The sequence below is a fragment of the Heterocephalus glaber genome, unplaced genomic scaffold, assembly GCF_053883595.1.
Source record: "Heterocephalus glaber isolate CG9 unplaced genomic scaffold, H.glaber_assembly_v1.0 deba00001472, whole genome shotgun sequence".
Taxonomy (NCBI): domain Eukaryota; kingdom Metazoa; phylum Chordata; class Mammalia; order Rodentia; family Bathyergidae; genus Heterocephalus; species Heterocephalus glaber.
Genome location: NW_028258315.1, coordinates 87,660,037 through 87,678,165, shown reverse-complemented (window position 1 = coordinate 87,678,165; position 18,129 = coordinate 87,660,037). Strand labels below are relative to the sequence as shown.

Here is an 18,129-nt window from a genome sequence, read left to right as displayed (position 1 = left end):
ACTTGCCGAGTTTGTTGCGTGTGAGCATATACTGAAAACCCTGATTACATAACACCTTTCATTAAAACACATGAAATATACCGCGAGGGATAAAGAGTAAAAGCCACCACAGTCACACTGGACTGAGTCCTTTTCCATTTAACACATTGCTAGGCTTTTCCTTTGCCTTGAACATTGTTGTTAAAGGCCGCTGCGGGAGTGAATATGCCATCTTCTCATAATTAATCCCTGTTGAAAAAATTAATCCCTATTGATACCTGTTTTGCTTCTCATTTCTCAGTATCAGGATGCTGTGTGGTGATGAAAATCTTTGCACAGTATACTTTAACACACATTTCTGGTTACTTCCTGAAAAGAAAGTAACCTCCAGACGTGGAATCAGCCTCTGCCTGTAGCTACTCGGCACCAATCCCCCCCTCCCCCATACACTTTGTTTTGGGCTTTGAAAGCAAATGGTAAATGAAGCAACCCTAGCCTGGTGCGGCCCACTGCAGGGGATGGGGAAGCCCGTGCTGGTCTGACTGCTCTGGCCTAAGGACAACACTCCACAAGCAGCTACCAAGGGTTTCTTTGGAAGCAAGTCCTTTCCGCTCTCATCTAAGCTGGAGGGAAATCTGAGACACAAGGCTAAGCAGGGAGCAGAGGGACAGAGACTGTGTGGTAGAAATACCAAACACCCGGCCCACCCAAGCCTGTCCTGGAGCTGGGCTGTCACCTAAGTACAAAGCCCTGGGGGGAGGGGGAGGGAGCTCAGGGGTGGCACAGCGGCAGCCACTCAGTACACACGGAGGACTGGGAGGGAGCCTGTGTCATAAGCCAACCCCATGTCTAAGAACCTGTCACAGAGCCTGCAGACGGCACAAGTGGAGAGCAACCTGGAGACAACATAAGCCATTCAGGGGAAATATGTGCAGCAGCCAGGCGACCTTTCAGGTATCCTGGTAAATGGATGGAGCCTTATCTCAATTTGCAGTTTTCTTCTCGGGAAAATCTCTTCCTTTACTGTTAACCAATGTTGCTTATCCTGGGGCCAGCTGAGAGCAACATTAATGTTTCTGAGCACTTGCCCTGTGCCAGGCCCTGAGCAATCCCCCTTGGCCTGTTTTACCCTCACAATACCCTGTGAGGACAGAGAGGAGGGGACTTGCCCCAGGGCCTCCTTGGTGGTAGGGCTGGGGCCCTGAGCTGGTCAAAGGAGCAGTGTCCCGAGTCCCCCCAGATGGGAGATCTGCCCTCAAGGAAGGCCACTCTAGTCAGCAAGTGGGTCTGTCCCATACTCATACAAACTGAGGTAAATGCTCCTGGAGAGCTAGGCATGGTGGCTCACGCCTATAATCACAGCACTCAAGAGGCTGAGGCAGGATGATCACTCCAAGTTCAAGGCCAGACTGGGCTGCATGGTGAGTTCAGGACCAGTCTTAACTACCTCGTTGAGACCCCATCTCAAAAATACAAAACAAGTAACCACATACTCCTGGAGACACGTGTCAGGACCTAGACTAGGTGTGGACACTGGTCAGGGAAGGTTTTGCAGCAAAGGAGGGAGAGAAAGACAAGAGACGTGAAGGTCTTCCAGGCAAAAGAAACGGTACACAAAGGCCCTGAGCAGAAACGCAGGAGTGAGGAACCTCAAAACAGTCTGCTATGGTCAGAAGAAAAGGGACTGCCATGTAAGAACTCAGTGTTCACCTCCAGGGCCACTGGTGGCTTCAAACAAGGAGTGACATCTAAGTAGGTGCCCATCTTTCCCCAGCTGGTCCACCTCAGCCCATCAGTCCCCAGGGCAGATCTGCTTAACTGTATACCCTTTAACCTGTCTCCCGGAGACCACATTCCCACAGCCCCGGGGTTCACTGTCTGACCCAGACTCCACTTTCTAACAATGTGGTAAAAATTAGGGCTCCTCATGTTATCCAAAAAGGATTTTTCACCAGGTATGGTGGTGCATGCCTGCAATCCCAACACTCAGAAGGCTGAGGCAGGAGGATCACGATGAGTTCAAGGCCAGCCTGAACTACATAGCAAGACCCTGTCTCAAACTACAAACAAAATAAAAGGATTTTCCTCACTAATAGTATGAGCTACAAATTTTTTTTTTTGGTAGCAGGGATCAAACTCGGGATCCTGAACTTTCAAGGCAGGTAGCGGAACCACTGAGTCAAAATCCCCGGCCCACAACTTCTATTTTTAATGAAATATTTTAAAAATGTATTTAAATTCCTGTTATTAAAATGAAATTCTTCAAATTGAGTTTCTTCATGTCAGGATGCATTTCTTAAACTCTGAACCAGATTTACTCTCAACAGGCAAAGACAAACTCTGCTATCAATGACTCAAGACACTGTGTTGTTTCTTTTTTTTTGGTACAGGGGCTCAAACTCAGGACCTTGCACTTTCAAGGCAGGCAGCAGAACCACTGAGCTAAATCCCCAGTCCCACTGTGTTGGTTCTTAAAGTCCTTCCTTCCCCTTAAGCTACATGGAGGGGACATGGCCTGATTGGGAGCAAGGATGCTCACGTCAGATGCTTCAGCCTCAGGGTTGCCAATTCCTTGCCTGAAGCCTTGACAAAGCTGCCCAACTTGGGGGCCTCAGAATCTCAAAAATGATGCAGTGATTCCTTCCACACAAGGTGCTGGTGAGAAAGGGGGCAACGGTCGGCACAGAAACCAACAGTACTGAAACTCAGGTGGTCCACACCACTTCCTCCTCCACCACCCACTTCACGGGGCAGCTTTATGTCGCCTTTGACCAAGCAGACCTTTTCAAGTCCACCTCTACCTGGACAGCCAGACCTCTACTGAGAGGACACAGGAGCTGTGCCGCTGGCCAGCCCCAGCCAGGGGAGGAGTTGCAAGAACACACTGCGGTAAAATGGGGACAGTCAGATTACCTGCCCAAAAGCGTGGCTTCGGAGATAAATGAGATCATGCACATAAAGCTTGATGCTCAAACGTCTGCTCCTAAAATAAGGAGAAATGACAGAGACCATGACAAAGAGATCAATGGGCGAAATGACAAGCAGTCATTTCCATTTTTCCAAGCAGTCTTAGATAAATATGAACTAAAAAAGGGGCTATACCAAGGTGAGAGACAAGAACTTGTTGGAATTTCCCCCTGGGTGATTAACAGTGCTTCTAGAAAAGGTGGGTTTTGGAAGGGGGAGCAGGGGTTGTGTGGTACTGGGGACTGAACCCATAGCCTTCACCCTGAGCTACAACCCCAGCCCTTTCTTATTTTGAGTCAGGTCTCACTAAGTCACTGAGTTGCCCAGGGCTGGGCTCAAACTTGTGATCCTCCTGCCTCAGCCTCCCAGTGCTGGGATTATAAGCCTATGCCACCACAACCAGCTGCAAAGTTGTTTTTTAACCACTCTCTTGGTTTCATTGGCTCCCAAAAAAGGTTGCAAGACCTCAGCACATAACAATCTCAAGTGAATGAGAGGAGAAAAAAAACAAGAAAAATCCAATTATTACAAATCTTACGTTCTTAAGACCCAAAATTTAGACCATATCCTTTATGAGCAATAGCCAAAGGGCTTGTATTCTGTGTCATTGCTGTTTCTTAATACCTATGGTTCTCTCCTGGATACCTGTCATTTTCGGAGCACTGGCGTGCCACGTTATATAGTCCAGGCTGGCCTTGAACTCATTCACTCTGTCGCCTAGGCTGGCCTCAAACTTGCTGCAATCCTCCTGCCTCAGCCTCTCAAGTGCTGAGATTACAGGTATCCACCACTACACCCAGCTGTTGTAGCAACATTTTATACTTATATGTAGTTTAATTCATCACCCTCTGAAATACAGCATATGGCCCATTTTACTGATGGGAAACTGAGGACCAGAGTCTTACAGTCACAGGTCACAGAGACAGTAGCAGGGCTAGAAATTGAACCCTAAGTTGATGGGCACCAAGGTGACCTTGCAGAGCATGGAGCACACACAGGTGGGAGAGAAAGCCTGGCAGAATGAGCAGACATCGCTTTTTCTAACTTGTGTGTGGCTGCCAAATTTCAGTGTCTTTTGTCAATTTCTGTAAAGTCCACTGGTTCTGAGAATCAAATTTCTTCTATCTGTAAGTAACCGTGTCACTGAAGAGGCCTCCAGACACCACACAGGTGACGGCCACTGCTCACTGCAGGCCGAGGTAAGTGGATCAGGGCAGTGGGGTTCTCTTCTCTAAGGGGGCGGGGAATCTTGTCACCCTCTTCTCGTCCTGAGGAGGAGCCCTGACAACTGTACCAGAGCCCCAGGTAGGAAACAGGACAGATGTTTAAATAATCAACAGTGAGAGTCTTAAAACATTTTATTTGATACAGAAATTCTAAAGTACAAAAACATTTTGCAAACGTCAGCTGTGGTTTACTATCCTCTATTTACAGAGTTATGCACAAATCGTATGTTACTAACATTTCCAATGTAAAAATACAGCACACTGCTATAGTCTGTCAGTGCTCACTATTCCACCAAATCCCACAAAGGACAAATTTAGAGACGAGAAACAAAAACAATGACACCGATAACCATTGTGCTCCAGGGGCTTTCCCCCTAAGATGGAAAACAGGGACCTTCCACAGTGAAACTTTTCTTTTTTAATAGTGAAAACCTAAGTTACTTATTCTCAAAATGAACACATTTGGTTTTTACAGAAACTTTTGCTGCTGTCCAGACTTGTGGAGGAAAAAAATACACCAAAAAACAACAACAGAATTTTTTTATAACAGATAAACACATTAATGACATCCAGTGGAACTTTTGGCCTAACTATGGGAGCAGTTACTTTTGACTACATCTGGCAGGACTGCTCCTTGGAATCTTCGTGACTGAAATTTTCCATGGTGTAAACGTCAGGCATGGATGTGTGCACTGGCAGACTTGATTGTGCGGAGGACAGCACCTGGCCACCTGAGAGCCATGGCTCCAGCCCTTTAGAACATGGAAAGGTCTTCTTGCGGTGTCTATGGTCCCAGATGAACCTTGGGGAGGAACCAAAGGGTAGGCAGGAGACAACTGGCCAAAGCCGCCCAAGGTCCTCACTGGGGGATTCAAACACATTTGCAAGTTAGCCCCCGAACAGCATCAGGAAGGTGGCACTTGGCAACTGCTGCTGTCCCTTCTCCAGTGGTTACACTGAAGTAACAATATCCAAAGTCTCAAAAACTTTACATGTCTCTAGATATGGAGATACAGAATCCAAACTTGTAAGGGTGGGGTAGCTGCCACTCAGACGGTAGAGCTGGTCTCGAGTATCCTGAAGCTTCAGAATGACATTAAACACATCAGAAGTAAGCACCACGTGTTTGCCCTCTGCAGGGAAAATAAAGCACAAGATAGGACAGAGGACAATCACCAAGGTGGGGTGGAGCAACGTGTGGCTTCTCACAAGGACTCTAAGTGACACAACATTTTTAAGAAGTACCACTTTGCTTCCACCTAGTAAGAGAAGCCAGGCACATAGGAATCTCCCAGTAACCCTACCCTGAGCTTAGCAGTTACAAGGCACCAAAGTGCATAAGGCACCAATGGTTTTGTTTGGGCACCTAAACGAGTGTGAAGCTGAGAAACAACAGAGCAGTGAAAATCATTAAGCCACTGGAAAATAGGGGCTGTGAAGAACAGTTAAGTGGGTGGGATTATTTACCACTGAAATAAAAACTCCAGGGGGATGACTTCACCGTGATTTTCAAATACACAGGAGGTGACCAGCTGTTCTTTCTCCACTACACCCTGAACAAAAGAAAGCTGGTTTGAATTTCTAGAAGGAGGATACACAAAGAACTATCTGATCAGCAGGGTAGGTTACAAAATCTTCTTCACTGAAAATCCAGACCCTCACCCACAGCCACACGTCTGGGCTAATTTCAGGCACAGTTCCTTGACACCAAGGAAGGAACATGCTAGCCCCGCATTCTGAAATCGGGTCAAAGCTATTGGCTTACAGTCTGACTTCCTTTTATTTATTCTCACTGTGGGCCTGGACAGGTGATATGGCAACAGTGACCCAACACCCGTGGGGACTCCTCATATTTCAGCATCGGACTTGTGTCTACTGCCTCTCACCTCCAAAACACAACTCACAGGTCATTTAAGAGAAGATAATGTAGACTCCTGAGCCTACTAGAACTAGATTTTCTGCTTCATTTTCCAAAATGCCTCTTTTCCTAGATAGGTCTTGGCCTAAGCTCAAAATTACATGCCATCTATTAAAAAAATTATGTTGAGAGCTAACCGATAAATAAGGCCCTGGACTACAGGTTGTAGAGTTTAAATGAAATTCTTAAAAAAGAAAAAAAAGAAATTGTTCTAAGCATTGTATTTTTTATATTGGAAGAATATAAATCTGTCTTAGAAATTAGCACATAACTTGTCTTTCTTTTATGTATTGCAAACATGTAGTGATAAAAATAAAAATTTTTAAAAGACATTACAAAGTGTAAGGGAAGCAATCAAAACATTCCAAATGCATTTCAGAATCCCATGAAATTTCTTTGAAGGAGAGAAAGAATCCAGCTACTGGCTGCATTTAGCAACAGCATTTCCTGATGGCAGCCAACATTTGTTAATTATTGGAGGTTGGCTTCAAATCTTTTAAAGCAGAAATCACAAACTGGCAACCAGTGGGCCAAATTAGGTCCATCTATGTGTTCTGTTGGTCCTGAATTCACTTTAAATACTTTAAAATTTTAGTTGCTAATATATAAAATAAAAAGAAATTTTCAGCTTCTCCTGAGAAATGGGTGTATCAGGAAATGTCTGACTATGCTGGCTGTAGCAGCTGCCACCTGTGAGACACACAGGCACTCTTGGGTCTGCCATGGGCTCACTGTGCCTGATCGTCCCTGACGATGAGGAGAGACGCAGCCATTTGTCACCACACAGCTGCTTCCCTTATGCTTGGTGGCCCCTGAAGGCACAGGATCTGCTAAACAGAGCACCAGAAAAACCTAGTGATCTTCACACTGGCATTGCCCACTTCTCCAATAAAGACAGTGTGATTCTCTCTTCTTGAGAAGGTTGGGGTGCTAGGGGCTGCAGGATTTTCTTTCTTTTGGGAGGAAGTGTGTGTCATTTCTTCATCAAGAATAAAATAGCTTTTTTCCCTTTTTGTTTCTTTTAAAAGAAAAAATATTCAACGCAAGGATAAAAATCTCTCAAAATCACATTACTCTACATTTTTAGAGGAATGTTGTAATACGTTCCTGTTTAGTTGCACATAAATCAGGGGACCTGAAACTATGGGCCGGTAAAACACAAAGCCAAAAACTGGTGTTGCTTGGAATAGCAAGATTGAACTTTGACAAACATATGTGACCTTAAATATCTATAACTTACTACTATACACTCATTCCAATGATAGCACGTTGCTAAAGACATGATCTGGGACTGTCTTCGGTTAATACTAACATGTTAACAGAACTCCCATTATGGCCCAATCTCCTTGTGGCTCAAAATACTGTATTACCTAGTGTAGTCTGAAGCCAAATACCTGGGCCGGCACTACAATGCCTTGTTATTCTTTCTGGAGATCCATGTGCCTCCGAGCCCCAAGTCTCAGACCTCTGGAAAGCAAGCTCCTGCATTCCACATGGGTGGGCAGGCCCGCCAAGGAAGTCTGTTACTTACAGCCAACTTCTCAGAGCACAGCACACACTCATCTGGGCTTTCACTACCTCAATCACTCTCCCAATAAAGCTGACAGCGTCAGATGCTAAATCCTTTCCCAGAAATATTGATGAATTAAGGTGAAAAACTAGCTCCGGGCCGTCAGCCTTAGTTTTCTGGAGCCCTGGTTTCCTTTCCAGAGGATAACATCAAACTTACCCACACGTTTACTCTCAGATCAAGCCCTTCCACTGAAATCACTGCTATAATCTAATCGCTGCTTCCCCAATATCTAGAAACCAGAACCCTTTTCTGGATTCCATCTTATCATTTCCACTGTCTGTGACATTTTCTGAGTAAAAATACGGAGCTCTGCTTGGAACAGAGGTTTTGCCTTAATCTCCAAGACAACTCCTCCCACTCCCAGCACAATGGGGAGTGTGGGAAAATAGCACAACTAATGAAGCAAAAGTAGGAGGTCAGACTTAACATGCAACACATTCTGAGCTAGGGAATCATACAGCACTTTCAGTATTTGGCCTGTTAAGAGTTTGAGTTTGTTGATTAGACACACTAATACTTCAAAATAAGAATCCAAACCCTAAGTCCAAACTGAAACATCACCTTTAGAACTCAGTCCCTGCCATTTCCCTTCCGAGGGAATCCATGCCGTAAGCCCAGACCCTTGGGACTCAGTTAATGCTCCTCTCCTCCCAGTCCTGCAGGCTGTCTCTGGAGACATGTTCTCAAAGATGTCTCATTTCACATGAAAAGACGAGTATCTATGCTAAAAGCAGCCCCTAATGGTTCCTCTGGGGGCACAAAACCATCTCTTAGACTCTGTAAATCTCTGATAATGTTTCGAGTTAATTTTTGTATGTTAGCAAGTTCAGACCCACCAATCTCTTTCACAGAATGTATAACAAGGCTGGAAGCACAGGATGGTCTTACACGGACAGGGGCTCTGCACTTTGTCCTGGAGAGCATGGTGACAACATGGACTATCTCTCCTCTACCAACATGCCTGGTCTTATGGGGAGACAGGCTTCCAGCTCACTGTCGCTCCCTCAGAGCAGCTGCAGGAAACTTGATGCCAGAGAACAGACGAGCACGTTCTTCTCCCAAAAGGCTGCCAGCTGCCTTTACAGAACAGGGAGTAGGGCATTTGCATCCAAAATACACACAAAACCTCTTCTTTCCAGCAAGACTGCAAGCTTTCCCCTTCTCCACCTGCTCAGCCTGTGATCGGGAGGGAAAGTCCAGTCCCATCCCCACTCCCACCCCACCTTGGGATGTTTTTCAGCATCTTCCAAAAACTAAGGTCCCTGGGTTGACTGCTGAGGAGACAGGCTGCCAAAACCCAACAGCATCCATTAAGGAGGGAGGAGAAAGATACCCATGCGTGCTCCAGGGCAGAGGGAGGACGAGGGCTTCCACATAGGAGACTGAGACATCTCGACACACGTGTTAAACAAATGGAATATGAACAAATGTTTTCCCTTTGGAAACAAATTTGATTTTTTTTTTACAAGTCATTCATAAAAATAGAACATTTACTTTTATGGCAGTTCTCTCCTTTCGACCTTCTTAAAAAGAGGCCTGTCATCAGTCAAAACCGGTTCAGCAGATTATTGGCCACCACCTCCATATACTGCTGCATTTCAATGAATTCTCATCTCTAATATGCAGGACACAGGTTTAGGCCCCAAGGCAACTGAAGCACGAACTCAACTTCGAATAATACGGCGCAGCTGGGAAACAGTCTCTTAAAATAAGACACCATCATATGAGCTGCAGCACAGTAAATGTAACCCAGGGAAACTTGACAGACATGCTGCCTACTCAGACCAAGAGAAAGCTGAGATGGAATGGTCAGGATGTAACCATTGTCACAATGCTGGGACCCCCACCTTAGCCAGCCAAGTCACCCGGTAACATGTAAAGACTCATTTTTCAGAAAGGTACACTGAATAATCAGTCACTTTCTTGACCTTTGACTCAAGGCTTATTTAATACCCGTGGCATTGTTAAGTTCCACACTGAAACCAGATAGGAACATCATCTATAATACCACATGGATTCCAGCGAGACTGGCACTTAATTTCTGTGGCTATAATGACACTACAAGTATTTTTTCCACACAGCATTCCAAACCAAAGTAGCAAACAGTAAACAGGCAAAGTATGCAGAGGTCAATAAAGTCGGAATGATCAGGGCAGGTATTGTCCTGTTTCTGTTTCCTCCTACCTGCCAGAATAGGCTCTGGTGCAAGGACTGACCTAACAGAGCAAGCTGCTCCTGGACCTCACAGACGTGCCTTTCAGGGCTCTGTGTATGGTTTTAGCAAACTGGAGACGTTGCCAAGATAGCTGGGGCTGGGGGCCAAGTACTGGCTAGATTTTCACCCTAAATACCCTTGCATGAGTACTCAGCTCCAAGGAGGTGATGCAACCACAGAGATGAGCTGGAGAGCCAGAGGCGGCAGCTAAAGTGGCAATGCTTAGGCTCTTCCATTTTGCTACAAAAGGGCGACGGCGTGGAGTTCATCAGTGTAGCTGAGGCAACCAAGTTCTGCTTTCCACACCCCAGAGGCAAGGAGCTTGGATGGAAGGATAGGAGGATCCTCCTCACCTAAGGAGAGAAGACAGGACAGAGCCACACGGTCACTGAATTTCACTGGGCAGACGGTACTGCCAGAGTGGTGGATCTGAATTTAGGCTTTGCACAAATGAGGCAGGCTCCCAAACCAGCTCGCGATGCGGAACCCCAAGCTCTTAACAGGTTCTAGTTCCCCATCTTCCTGGAGGGTCAAGGGTCTGCATGCCTGACAGGATATGCTGCTGGAGCTCTCTTGGGAAGTGGATCCTCCTACAGAGCCTTTTTCTTTTTTGTTTAATTAAATAACTTTATAGAAAAATGTTTACTAAGGGATCAATTTTAGTTTGGGGAGTTCTTTTTTTTTTGAGGCACGATCTCTCTGTATAGCCTAGGCTGGCCTCGAACTTGCAGCAATCCTCCTGCCTCAGCCTCCCAAGTGGTGGAATTATAAGCATCTGCCACCATGCTGAGCTAGCCCTTCTATCTATGGGCTTGTGCTAAGCAAAGAAGAAGAAAATTCTGTACCCATGAATTTCAAGCTCAATAGATGTAGCTGTTTTTTTGTTTTTGTTTTGTTTTTTTTGGTACCAGGGATTGAACTCAGGACCTTGTGCTTGCAAGGCAGGTGGCAGAACCACTGAGCTAAATCCCCAGCCCAACAGATGTAGTTTTTAAAACAAGAAGAGGGTGGGCCAGGGATTTAGCTCAGTGGTTCCACCGCCTGCCTCACAAGCCGAGGGACCTGAGTTTGATCCCTGGCACCAAAACAAACAAAAAAAAACCAAGAGGGTAAACACTACAGGTCTCAATAAAGACATACCTCTTTACACCCAAATGTATTTTGGTAATCCAATATTTTTGGAGTTCAGAAAGGCCATATAGTGCACATTCTATATGTTACAGAACACCCCTGGCCAGGTCTGGGCAGTTCACCATAATGTAGCATCAGTATTTCCGCAGCTCAAACACCCAAATATTCGTGTTACCTGGGGTATGCTTAGACTATCAAATGAGTGATACTTTTTTTTTTTGGTACCGGGGATCGAACTTGGGTCCTTGCGCTTGCGCAGCAGGCAGCAAAGCCACTGAGCTAAATCCCCGGCCCAAATGAGTGATACATCTCATCAACTTTCACTCTCCAGTAAATCGGCACCAAAATTCGAAAAATGCCTTGACAGGTTGTAGATACGTAAGGAGAATGTCAGGAACCTGCCCGGATGGCACCTTACCCAGGCCTGAGGAGGAGGACACGCTCTCCGTTAGGGATGATGTTTCCGTCCGGTCTGCAGAGAGCCCCTCCATCAGAGGCAGAGAGATCTCCGAGGAGGGCACGGAGGAATCATAGATGCCCGAGTCCCTTGGCATGTCCGAAGGGCCGCCAGCTTTCACTGTAAGTAGCAGGGGCTGCAGGGCAGAGACCCCATCATGGGGTGCCTGGACCTCAGCATCCTGGTCCAAGCCGCCAGGCGGACTCTCTGGCTGTGGGTGAGAGTCTCCAGACACTGTGGCCCCAAGAACAGCAGCCTCAGCCTTTAGGCAGAAATCACCCTCTGGCCCTGGTTTGCCAATGACATCGTTTAAAACTAAGCCTGAGTCAAACTTCTCTAGGACTGGCTCTCGATAGCGCAGTGCAGGAGGATGGAAGGGTACAAACTGCTTTTCAAACCAATCAGGTTCCTCATCAATAAACTGGTGCATGTTACATATAGCAACATACAGAGAGCGGCCTGACTTGCTCCGAAAGTAGTTCCTTCTACTTCCAGGTCCTGGGTGCTGCCCAGGCTCCTGGACATTGTAGTCTCCCGAGTGCAGGTGGGAACAGAGCTGGGGAAGGTTGTCCATAAGTTTGTATTTGGTGCTGAGGTCCAGAATGCAGGGGATGTCTCCCTCACAGGAATAATCAAAGTAGACAGTGATGAACTTGCTGAGTGCTGCAGATGAACTCTGCTTGGCTTGGCGGAGCTTTTCAGCAATGGCAGATACCGCCATTAGGAAGAGCTCCCCTTTCCCTGAACCTAGGCTGCCTCCTTTGTGTTTGTAGTTCTTCTTGTCCACAAAGTATTTCATGCCTTTGGAACACACTATAATGATGAACTGGGACTCGTGGATTTTCTGGATGACCCATTCTCTCTGCCCTTCTCTGCAGAGACTGAAGTCTTCCCAAAGATCCAGAGCCACCTGATAGGAAACAAGACATCTTCTCATCTGCACCAACACTCAGGAATAAGAATTGGGTAGGAAGAATGAATGTTAACGGAGGTCACATCACCTGTCCCTGAACCATTATCTGCATAGTGTGTGGTGCCTCTGGGTTACCCAGTAATGTGTGGAGGAACAGCTAAGTTTCTGTGGTGAGGGTCACACGCCAAACCCTCTGCAGACGCTTGCCATCCATCGGCTCATTTTAGCATCACGTGGGGTTGTTACATGTATGCTGACTTATGTATGCTGCCCTATCAGTGAAGACAGAAGCACAGGACTTTTATTAACTTGTCAAAGTCACAGAGGGAGCCCTCTAGGAACCCACAGTGTTGTGGAGAACACAGAATAGGAAGGAAGTGGGACTGCTGTGTATTATGAATAAGGCAGCCAGATGCAAGGAGCAGGTCCTGGAAGGCAGGCTGGCAGGTTTTGAGAGGACACAGATGAATGACTCCAAAGTGCGCTGGGACATGGGGCTCAGGTTTGGATGCCAAGTCACCCACAATGCTAGGTGACTCACACCGTCAGTGTGACTGACAAAGTGGACTTCTCTGGACACTCACAGACCTGGGGTGAGCCATATGGTTTACCAGCTGGTCAGTGCTGGAGAGGGCAGTGAGTGGTTGTTGCAACACAGCTCTTCTGCTTAACACTCCAGGATGGCCAGCACCTCCTCCATGGCTTCGCAGGTCTCACAGGGGAAAGAGACCCTGAAATGGCTTTGTTTCCTTTTCTGCTCTAAGATGTTTCTAAAGGAAAGAATGCCCTGATATCCATCCACTGGGTTAAAATACGCTTGAACTGTCTATTTCCGTAGTTCTTGCTAATAGTGTACAAGCTTAAGCTAATTGGGAGAATATACCAAGCATTTAAAAAAAAAAAATTCTTATCTTGAATCAGCAATTTCATTCCCAGCCATTTATCCATGGGAAATCATTAGGAATGGGGCAATACTGAACTACTAATAATGTAATAATTTGGACTACCTCAGTTATGCTAAGTCAATATTACAGATCGTGTTGCTTTAACAATGGCATTAGCCTAGAACCACTAATAGTGTAGAAAATCATTAATAGAAATAAATCATTCCAGTCTGCCCAAAATGAACATTTGTATGTGTGATTTCATTTATGCAGAAAAGGACTGGGAAGAAACACCAAATGTGTCTGTACTGTCTGAGACAGTGTGTGCCACCGGACTGAGTCTGCAGTTGTTTTCCAGCAGGCGCTGATCTGCCAAGCTCATGGCACAGGGAGCGGGGAACAGGATCAGCCCTCGTGCTTTTTATTGACACCAGAGGGCAGTCTCAGCACATGGAGAGAGTCTGAGAAACTGCAAGTAACAGGGAAGGGAGGGAAAGGGGATGAAAAACGGAATTAAAATGTGTTGTGTGCATGCACCAACTTCACACAAGGAGTGCAAACATTATGTATTGCAAACATGGACTGATTAAAAAAAGTACAAATAACATTCAATACCTAATTGTTATATAACTGTTGCATTTGTAATAAACTGCTATGGCTTCCATGATAGCTTCAGACCTCACTCTAAAAATTAGTATGATATGACAGAAGAGCTACACATGAATAGCAAACTCAAGAATGGCTAAGGGGGGCCGGGGATTTAGCTCAGTGGTTTCACCGCCTGCTGCGCAAGCACAAGGACCCGAGTTCAATCCCTGGTACCAAAAAAAAAAAAAAAAAGAATGGCTAAGAGGCCAGGGATTGAGCTCAGTGGTGCCACCGCCTGCCTCACAAGCACCTCCCTTCTTCCCTCCTGCTGGTCCTGCACTACTGCCTTCTCCTAAACCACTGGTTTTCCCTTTCCGTGACTTCAACCTTACAAACAGACCTGTCTGTTAAACTTTTCTCCTGGTCCTCAAGAATTCTTTCAGGACAAAGACCATCTCCCATTCCCCTTCTCAGTAACAACCCCCCCCAACCCGCCCCACCTCAAGAATCATCCTCCTGTCATTCTGTCTCTGACTCTCCTCCACTAGGGCTTCTGTCCTGCACATGCCTACCAGGATAGCTACAGTGACTCCCCAACCAGCACCCTGGTTTACATGTTCCCAAGGCAGGCAATCAGTTTTTAGTTTTATTTCTTAATACTCACAAAAGCTCCTGCCATGTGGGTACCAATCAAGGTTTTTGAACAGGACTATGTCAAGGTTAAAAACCAAGTTATAAAACACTTAGGGCATGGGATCCAGAGGACAGACTGAAGAAGAAACTGGCACTAATCAAAGCCAGGTGTCACACAGCAGCCCTGGAGAGAGAAAACGGTAAGGAGAGAATAGGGATCACTGCCCAGGGCGAGAGACTTTATTAAATTCTGTACCTCACAGCCGCAGAAGTCCTGGAGGAAGTAGGCAAAACACTGGACAACATTGATGTGATTCTGGCCATCTTTACTGGAATAGCAGAGGAAGACCTTTGGCCGAGGCCGGAGCCTCTCTCGGGGGACTGCTGCAGTATACGTGGAGGACTCAGAGCTCTCTTCATCTAAATGTGAATATATATTTTCTAAATTGGGAAAGAAGATAGGATTGACACCTATGAACAGAGCTTTGTCTTGTCCCATGACGTGGAGCATCAGAAAGCCAAATCTGTTCTTAAATCTGAAGTTGACCTTGGAGAAGCTAAGAACTGCCCAGAACTGGCTCTTGCAATCAAATACACCACTCGAGGGTCGGGGATTTAGCTCAGTGGTTCCGGTGCCTGCCTCGAAAGTGCAAGGACCTGAGTTCGATCCCCGGTACCAAAAAAAAAGAAAGAAACTGCCAAATACACCACTAGACAAATTAAGCATTGGCAGAGCTGACCTTTAAAAGGAAAAGAAAAAAAGGAGCCGGGCATGGTGGTACATGCCTATAATTCGAGCACTCAGGAGGCTGAGGCAGGAAAATCACCACAAGTTCAAGGCCAGCCTGGGTGACACAGTAAGTTCAAGGACAGCCTGGAATAGAGAGCAAGACCCTGTCTCAAAAAAAAAAAAAAAAAAGGTAAAATATACAAATCCTCTTTTCTTTTCTTTCTTTAAGACAAAGTTTCATTATGTTGCCAAGGCTGGCCTCCAACTCCTGGCCTCAAGTGACCCTTCTGCCTCAGCTTTCTAAGTGCCTAGGACCATAGGTGGCATCATTGTGCCCAGCTAAGGGCATAGATCTTAAGGGTCTCACATGACGTCTGACTTATGTATATCAATCCCTCCCTGTCTCCCTCCCCATGCTTTAGACTTCCTTTATGCCCTTGATTATTATCTTACATTTGAGAATTAAGTCGCACCTATCCTTTTAGTGGCTCCTGAGATCTCAAGTCAAATATTTTTATTCTGAGAACTACAGTAGGCAGGGCACTGACGGGGTGCTCCGAGGCTTCCCGGGTGCCCTCCACCGGCCTCTCTGTGGCGCCAACCCCTGGCCTGCCCCTGTGGGGGGAACGCAGCACACAAAGAGATACCTTGTTGCTTCTTGCGGCACATCACAGTGAACAGCGTCGCAAATGCTGATAAGACAACCAGCGGCACGGTGATGGCCACGGCTCTGATGGGCCCGGCCCATGGGGAATGCGCTGGGAAATTTCAAAGGGAAAGCTTTTAAATTTAAGCAGCAGAACAGGTTCAAAGAGGAGTAACTTTTTTTTCTTTTTCAACGTAAGCCAACTGACAGGTTCTAGGACCCCAAAAACCACCTTTCTCTAAGGCTGGTGTGGTGATTATGAAAGAATTCAATGGTTCCTTTTTAAAGGGCTGGAGCAAATAATACAATAGTTCAGAGACTGCTGAGACAGTAAATACCTTTGAGAGAGAATTTTGCCTAAGGAAACCTCTCCTCCCACCACTTTTCTCCAAGGACAATCGACTATTTAATCCCAGTGACAGACACCATACTGGCTTTGATCTTCCAGGCAGCAACGTGAAGGGAGAAGGAAATTCAGTCTGATGGAACATAGTTTAAGAGGGAGGAGCTGCATTTTATTTTGTTTTTGCAAACCATACAGAGATACCTTAGTCTACACTAGTCCAGAGCCAAAATTTCAAAGTAATTCTCACCTGGTTTTAGAGCATAATGCACCACCTTTCTTGTTGTGTTAGTGTCATCTACCAGCTGCAAAACAGAGGATGCTGTATTATTTTTTAAGTGATAGCACCCCAACAGCCTGTGTCTACCAGTTCAGTGCAAAAAAATGGCCATGTCCACGCGTGTTTTCACCAGTGAGCAGTAGAGGGAATGTGGTGGAGTGGGTACAGAGGCTGAGGGCAGGGCTGTTGGACCTGAAATCATCTGCCAGGCTAAGACCAGGCATCCAGACATTTGGGTTCATCTTCTCTTTATAGATTCAAAATCCTAATCTTCATTACACTTCCTTTCATGAGTCAAAAGCCTGTTAGTTAACTGAAGAATTCAGCTAGTGAATCCCACACTGGAACAATTTCTGATTAAAGTGGCATCCTACCACCAATTTTTTGCTCCACGAATTCTTTAAGGTGCGCTGTAAGGCGAGTCAGCCCCAAATCACACACTGGTACCAAGGAATGCAAGATTTGGGCATTTCTACCAAAATGTTAAGACATACTCATTGTCTTTGAATAGCGGGGGCTTTGGACAAATTGTTCATTTACTTTTACTCCTATTTTGTTGGTTTTTGTTTTGTTTTTTGGTACTGGGGATCAAACTCAGGACCTTGCACTTGCAAGGCAGGCAATGGAACCACTGAGCTAAATCCCCAGCCCTAAACCAAAATTTTTATTTTTTAATTTTTTTTAGGTACCGGAGATCGAACCCTGGTCCTTGTGCTTCTGCAGCAGGCAGAGAAACCATTGAGCTAAATCCCCAGACCCCAAACCAAAATTTTTAAAGATAAAAAAAAATGTTTTCCAGTACCAGGGATCGAACTCAGGACCTTGTGCTTGCAAGACAGGCACAGCACCACTGAGATAAACAAATCCCCAACCCTAAAGGTAAAATTTTTAAAATATATCTTTGTAGTATGAAAGAATAGTATACAGAAATTTTAAATCATGGTTATGTGGATTGTGTGGTTGTATAAAAAAATTTATTTGAACTATTTAATGAAAAGATCAAACAATTATGTACAAAATTTTTAAAAAGTAAGGTAAGAACCATGGCAAAACGTAACTGCACATCTTGTTGAAATATTAGTGTTATAAACAGAACTGCACATGAACTATGTGCTGTAGAATTAATAATAGAGCTTTCTGAAACTGTAAATACCTCAATTATATAATCTCCTGGGGAAACATTTTGAAGGAGGCAGCTGGTTGTCTCTGTATTTTGTTCCTGCAAAGAAGCAAACAACACTTTAAAAACTCCCTTCTTAGAAAAAGTCATCAGGCCCCTCGTCTCCCTCAGAGCTAAAGAAAGCTTGGTATCAGTCTTGGTCACATTTTCAGAAAATGTGATTTGGTCTGAAAACAACTGTATTTCATCTGACACAAAGGATCTGAACTTCACCTTGACAGAAGGTCCAGGAGAGCCCAGGAACCACTGTATTTGGTCCTTAGCTGCAGCACGCTCAGCAAGAATACTTCATTTGAAGACAAACTTCTTAAGAGTACGCTTTACTTAGAAAAGTGAGGGAAAAACATGACTGGTCTCTGTATGTCCTTTATATGTCTTTTTTTTTTTTGGTACTGGGGATTGAACTTGGGTCCTTGCGCTTGTGCAGCAGGCTGCGAAACCACTGAGCTAAATCCCCAGCCCTGTC

The 18,129-nt window shown here is 45.5% G+C and overlaps 1 protein-coding gene across 5 annotated transcripts in view; it reads right to left on the bottom strand.

Moving 5' to 3' along the window:
* Positions 1 to 4,286: 4,286 nt before the first annotated feature.
* Il17rd (interleukin 17 receptor D) overlaps positions 4,287 to 18,129 on the bottom strand; it is a 69,006-nt gene continuing 55,163 nt past the window's right edge. For 2 of the 5 annotated variants that reach the window (XM_004864312.4, XM_087181498.1), the window contains exons 8-13: positions 17,637 to 17,702; positions 16,454 to 16,508; positions 15,862 to 15,972; positions 14,741 to 14,925; positions 11,428 to 12,376; positions 4,287 to 10,231 (exon numbers count right to left, since the gene is read on the bottom strand). In XM_004864312.4, coding sequence (XP_004864369.1) covers positions 10,119 to 10,231; positions 11,428 to 12,376; positions 14,741 to 14,925; positions 15,862 to 15,972; positions 16,454 to 16,508; positions 17,637 to 17,702 — 1,479 coding nt within the window. In that variant the 3' untranslated portion in view covers positions 4,287 to 10,118. The remainder of the gene's footprint in view (positions 10,232 to 11,427; positions 12,377 to 14,740; positions 14,926 to 15,861; positions 15,973 to 16,453; positions 16,509 to 17,636; positions 17,703 to 18,129) is intronic. The other 3 variants (XR_002389214.2, XM_004864313.4, XM_087181499.1) reach the window with 3 other exon arrangements.